At 63.2% G+C, this 6,000-nt stretch overlaps 1 protein-coding gene across 1 annotated transcript; it reads right to left on the reverse strand.

Moving 5' to 3' along the window:
* Positions 1 to 381: 381 nt before the first annotated feature.
* Fstl3 (follistatin like 3) lies at positions 382 to 5,438 on the reverse strand. Its single transcript, XM_013145568.3, has 5 exons — positions 5,315 to 5,438; positions 4,055 to 4,240; positions 2,501 to 2,716; positions 1,524 to 1,751; positions 382 to 1,444 (listed from the first exon to the last, which is right to left on the reverse strand). The coding sequence occupies exons 1-5, from the start codon at positions 5,415 to 5,417 to the stop codon at positions 1,368 to 1,370; spliced, it is 810 nt and encodes a 269-aa protein (XP_013001022.1). The 5' UTR covers positions 5,418 to 5,438; the 3' UTR covers positions 382 to 1,367.
* Positions 5,439 to 6,000: the final 562 nt, after the last annotated feature.

Consider the following 6,000-nt stretch of genomic DNA (forward strand, 5'->3'; position numbering starts at 1 on the left):
CTATTATTTTCTTAATTTAGCGTTAGGCTTTTACTACAGCACTGAACGACCCAAGCTGGGCTCCATCTTGGGATTCTCCTGCCTCAGCCTCCCAAAGTACGGGGATGACAGATATGCTCCAGTATGCCCTGCCCGGGCTTTCATTGCAGAACCAAAGCAAGCTGGTGTTTTAGGGTCCCCTGAGCCATCTGTCTCCCTTGCCTCCCCACCCCATAAAGGTTTCTTTTTCTCTCTCCCTTCCCTTCCCCCTGCAGCAGCCTCCCCCTCAACACTGAGACCAGTGTTGCATGCTTTCAAGCCCCCCAGGACAGTCACCCCCTTGCCTGAGGGACCAGATCTGGCCCAGGGCAAAAGGACATATAGATACGGGGACACCTCCAGTGGCTTTTTCTGATTTTATTATTTTGGTAAGACAGCACCCCAGGAGACAAGGAAGTTGCCTGGTCCTGGCCCCCCCGCCCAGGACCCATTTCTGGGACATCATCATAAAGCATGGCCAGGGGCTGCAGCTGGATGGGCAACATGCCCCCAAACTGCCCACCCTGGATTTGGGGAGACAGGCTCCCTTCCTGCTGGGTGGCCCCATGTCCAGTTTGAGCCTCTATTCTCCGTGAAGGCACACTTGGTGATTCTGAACAACAATCAAATGGAGGATGGGGAATCTCTGCTGTCTAGCCCCCCCCCCCACACCCCAACAGCACCTGCAGTCACTATGCCTAGCTGGACTGGTGGGCAAGAAGAAACTTTTGGGAGCCATATGTAAGAGTGGAAGCCCAGAGCCGCACGGGCGCATGGCCACGGGCATGGGCACCCCTAGGGGTCCTGCTGTCTGCACCGCACCCTGGCCTGTGAGTGAACTGGGGTCACAGTTCTCTCTAGGTCCTGCCCCAAGTCAATCAGGTGCTGCTGGACATAGTGGTGAGTTCGGGGTGGGTGCTGGTCACCCAGTATCTGAGACCACAGGATATCACCAGGCGAACCACGTGAAGGCTGGCCATTAGCGGGCCAAGCCAGGAGCTGTGTCAGGAGGCATGAATGGGAGCCAGCCCAGGGACACACAAGGACACAAAGGGGATACAGAGGCAGTGGGGCCAAAAGAGCTTCCCTGTGTTCTGGGTGGCACTGCTAAGTGACAGCCACATGCCAAGGACCAGAAGCTGCTTAGGCCCCTCTAAGGCTCGCTACCCCGGGTGCCACACGGGGTACCTTCCTGGGCTTCTTCCTTCAACCCTTCCAAGACATCATCGGGGCACTGTGGGGTCCCCACGTGGTCCCAAGCCAGGTTGGGAGCGCGTCTGTGGGACATAAATTAGACTCTGAAGATGTAATAAATAAACCGGGGGACGCGTGGCTGGGTCCCTCGAAGCTCACACGAAGTTCTCCTCTTCCTCAGACTCGGCCTCTTCCGCCTGCTCCTCCTCCTCTGCCTTCTGTCTGGGGGATCCTGGGGGTGCAGGGCAGCAGAGGGTGAGCGAGGGCCCTGTGTGGGGCTCTAGGCCCGGACGTGTCCCACACCTCCTCACCTCTGCAGCTGCCTGGGTGGCGCACGCCGATCGAGCGGCCCAGGAAGCAGGTGGCCTGGCGCAGGTGGCACGAGGAGATGTAGGTGACATTGTTGTTGCCACAGAGCTCCTGGCCCTGATTGGAGGGCACCGGGCATGGCGCCGCGCGACAAACCACGCAGTGCGCGCTGCCCGTCTGGTCTACAAGGCAGGACTGTGGCCGCGGGCACTCCACGCGCTCGCAGGACTCTGTGGGCGGGGTGCAGGGAGCGTCACCCAGATTACCCCGCCTCTCACAACTCGCAAGCCACGCCCTCTATTGTACCTGGGCGCCACACCCGCCATAAGCCCCGCCCTTCAGGCTACATCATTAAGCTCCGCCCTTTTTGGGCTATATACCCCTCCCTCAGCACTAGAGGGCCACGCCCCCAGAGGGATACCTGCCTCTTATGTTACAAGACCCTGGCGCTGGCCACACGCACAAGCCCGCCCTCTGCACCTCCACCCACAAACTGGCCTTCTCAGTTTGCATCCCAAAAGCACGCCCTACCATGTCCCCAATGACAATAACAAGTCCTCCTCCTCTGGCTCCACCCACAGGCCCCAAATCTGGTCCATCCCCATCTCCCATCCTCTCTGAGCAGCACCCAAGAGCCGATCAGCTTCTAGCACCTATTGGCGAGACCTGGCCAGGACCCTCAGCCCTGCAGGTTCGGCCCGAGAGGACAAGAGGCGCCGTTCCGGTGGACCCCTCCGCCTGATCCCCGTCTCTGTAATTTCGCCCCACTGAGGCCAGCCTGGCAGCTGTCTGGGTCGGGTAGTCTAGGCGCTGGGCCGGGTGGCTCCGTCTCTCTGACCCGCCCACTTAACCCCGCCCTCTCCAGGCCCCGCCTAGCAGCGGTCAGAGTGCATGCTCTAGGCGCTAAACGGGAGGCCCCGCCCCCACTCTGGCCCCGCCCAGCAAAGTGGCCCCGCCCCTCCCCGGCCCCGCCCCGTACTTTGGCAGTGGCCGCGGTACATGACGCGCAGGTCCGGGTGTCCGCGGCAGCGCGCGGTGCGCAGCTCACACTCGTCGCGGTAGGTGGCGCCGTCCGAGCCGCAGACCTCCATGCGCTCCGGGAGCCCCGCGCAGTCGGGCGTGCACTCGCAGCGCGGGCGACCCCCCAGCATACGGCACGTCTTGCCGGGGCCGCATTCCACGCCGTCACAGGAATCTGCGGACACAGGGCACGCGCGCGTCCAGCAGGCGGCGGAGTCTCTGCCCACGGTTCTGTCGGAGTCCCAAGTTCTGCCGCAGGCCTCAATGAACGCCCCTGCAGCCCTATTTCTCAGCTAGGGAAACTGAGGTCCGGCTAGGAGAAACCTCTTGTCACCCGCTGTTCATCGCATCCTCCTGACCTCCATTTTACAGACTGGGAAACTGAGGCTCAGGCACAGCTATGAGTGTGGGGGCCCCAGGAGCAACTCAGCTTGAGAGCCCCATGCCAGGTCCCAGTGGATACAAGCTCTGCACCTTGTGGTGCCCACTCCAGCCTCAGTTTCCCTGTGAATAGCAGGGGGCTGGGTGACCTCACCTTAGGGAACGAGCTAGCGCTCCTAGGGTGCCCTGTGCCCTCCACGCCTCCTGCCCGGTGTGCGGCCACACTGGGCGCCTTCCACGCTGCCTGCCCACGCGCACATCTGGAACCGCTCGGGCAAGCAGCTCCGTGCAAGCAAAAACAGAAGGGGGGGCCAAGTTCCCATTCCTCGGCCAGACTGGCGGGGGGGGGGGGGGGGGGGGGGGCTGGGCCACCTCATGCCCAGGCCAGGCACATTTTGAAGTCTGTCCTCCTTCCAGAAGCGGGGAGAGGAAAAGTCTGGGAGGGGGGTGCCTGACGGAGTTGGGACCACCCAGCCAGGCTGATCTGGGATTAATCACATCTCACAGCCGAGCTGGGCTAGGGAGCAACTTGGCCCTTCAGGTCTCCAAGCCTCTGCTTCTGCCTCTTGGCTACCCTCTTGCCTGCCTGCAACAGAACCAGTAAGCTCCTAATCATCCCCCAACACCCTGTCACTAATGCCCACTTCCTTTAAGCCCTGCCCCCAACACTCTCCCTCTCCCGCGCCCTGGAGGTTCAGACTTGACCACAAGGAGCCAGGAAAGGTCCTCTAACCAACTCATCCTCAGAGACAGAGAGAGGATGGCTATGCTCATCTGCTTTTAGCATGATGTGGGGGGTGAGTTTCTTGGGGCTTGGTCCAGGAAGGTACAAGCGTGTTAGAGGCAGTATTAGCTCTGGTGCAGACCTGCAGGATGTGCTGAACACCCTGAGCCTGGAGGGTCACTTGAGAAAAATCCCTTCCCAGAGGGGCTCCTCCCGAAGGCTGGGGGCCTGGGTCACTGAGCGTCCTCCATGGGCCGCTTGCACCCATCCTGTGATGGGGGTGTTCCCCCCCAGTTCTTCTGGCTGCAGTCACGGACACGAAATTGTGCCTTGCCTGGGCTGAGTCACGCCCACCCCACTGGCTCCTAGCCTTCGCCCCTCCTGGGATTGCGGGGGCGGGGTCCTCACCTTTGCAAGGCAGGCAGTGGACCAGGCCCAAGAGGCCCAGGAGGTTGATCTTGTTCTCGGGCTGTGTGTAATTGGACCAGGCGGTGTCTATGTTGCTGGAGGCGCAACACTCAGCCTGGCTCACGTCCGTCCTCAGCACCAGGCTGCAGGTGGCCTCGGGGCCCTGCCGGAGCCAGCACACCCCAGCTGCGGGCAGGAAGGGGACAGCGCCCGGGCCGCCGATCACTCCCAGGGACCGGCTTCTGCAGCGGCTCCGCGGCCTCGGAGAAGACGCGACGGGGCCCCAATGCAGGAGGGAGGGGCACAGGTACCCTGGGTGGGGGCCTTGCTACCCCTGAGCCCCGCTCCCCACAGCCCCCAGCTACCGTCCCCGGGCCTGCGAGCTGGCACCTGGCCCAAGCGCTCAGATGCTGGACAGACGGCCTGGCCCATCAGGGTCACTGCCTTGGAGCGCGGCTCCCGCCTCTGCCCTCTGTCTAGACAGCGCCCGAGGGCGCACGCGGAGCCCCCCGCCAGGCAGCCCCCCCTCCTGACCCGCCTCTTACTCACTGTAAGTTGGGAACATTCCCCCGGCATGAGCTCACCATCTCCCCGGGGACTCAGCCTTCGGGGAGGGGGCTCGGCTCACTCTCCCCTGCGCTGGGCTGGGGTGCGGCTGTGGGGAGGTGACGGTGGGGGATGGCCCCGGGAAGTTGGAGGTCCCTCCAGCACCTCACCCTTAATGGGGAGTGGGGACGGCTGTGGCCCCCACCTCACCGCTCTCCCTAGCTCTGGGACACATGCTGGGGAGCCTTCCAAGGATCAGCTCTGGGGACCCAGCATCTCTTTTACAAAAAGGGAAACTGAGGCAGGGTGGGCAGCAGGGTGGTTTGTCTCCTAGCCATTTTAAGGCACCAGGTTCACACTCCCCACCCCCGTCTGGGGGAAAGATCACAGAGGTCAGCTTGAGTTTCAGGTCCAGCCACCCCGCGCCGCCCGAGGTCCCCAGCCTCACCCCCCATCCAGACGCTGTCTGGGCTCTGTGAGCCCCAGACTCAGTTTCCCCAGCAGGAAAGTGGGGATGGTAGGAGCACCCCCAGGCTGGGGCTCCTCGGATGACTCCAAGGCACACACCCAGCGCCCTGGTGAATGTCACCCCGCGTCCTTCCCGACCTCCGCTCTGCCCCAGCCCAGCCCGGTCTCCGACGTCCCCCGGCCCGGGCCCGTGAGCGCATTGCACGTGGGTGGCCGCCACGCCCGCCCGCCCACAGCCCCACTCACCAGGCGCGGGGTCCCTCGAGCCGACAGCGCCCACGAAGCCCACGGCCCAGGCCAGGGCCCCCCAGGGCAGCGGCCACAGCGGCCCCCGCACCCCGGGACGCATGGCGAAGCTGAGCGCTGCGCACGGGGCGGGAGCTGCTATAAAGGTCTGGGCGCGGGCGGGGCCGGCGGCGGGGCGGGGCGGGACGGGACGCGTCCTGCGGATGGCAGCCGGGCTGGAGAGCAGAGCCTCGCTGGGACGATGTGGCTGGGGCCGGGGTCAGGGTCTGAACTGGGGCCTGGATTTTAATCGGATTTGTGACCCATGGGGAGGGGACACGACGAGGTGTCCCCATCAGTTCTGGGGGTCTCTGGGTGGGCGGCTGTCTGCAGACTCAGGTGTCATGCAGCTGGCTGTGACCATACTGCTAAGTGAGGGGCGGGGCACGGGACAGGTGGAGAGGTCCAGCAGGGGGACCTGACCACACACCCAACCTTTGCAAGGAATTTCCTAGACCAGGGTCACTGCTTCAATTTTTTTTTTTTTCTGTCTTTTTGAGACAAGGTCTCGCTGTGCAGTTCAGGCTGGCCTTGAGCTCACTTTGTAGCCCAAACCAGCCTGGAACTTGCAAGGATCCTCCTGCTTCAGCCTCCTGAATGCTGAGATTACAGCGTACACCACCACACCTGACTCCCCCTGGATCCAC

This window comes from Cavia porcellus, unplaced genomic scaffold, assembly GCF_034190915.1.
Source record: "Cavia porcellus strain 051 isolate PalLab524CR breed Dunkin Hartley unplaced genomic scaffold, mCavPor4.1 scaffold_17, whole genome shotgun sequence".
Lineage (NCBI taxonomy): Eukaryota > Metazoa > Chordata > Mammalia > Rodentia > Caviidae > Cavia > Cavia porcellus.

Coding starts and splice junctions, on each gene's coding strand:
- Fstl3 (XM_013145568.3), bottom strand. CDS start 5,417: ATGCGTCCCGGGGTGCGGGGGCCGCTGTGGCCGCTGCCCTGGGGGGCC. Junction 4,241..5,314: donor CTCGAGGGACCCCGCGCCTG/GTGAGTGGGGCT, acceptor TCCTGCCCGCAG/CTGGGGTGTGCTGGCTCCGG. Junction 1,445..1,523: donor CCACCCAGGCAGCTGCAGAG/GTGAGGAGGTGT, acceptor CTGCACCCCCAG/GATCCCCCAGACAGAAGGCA.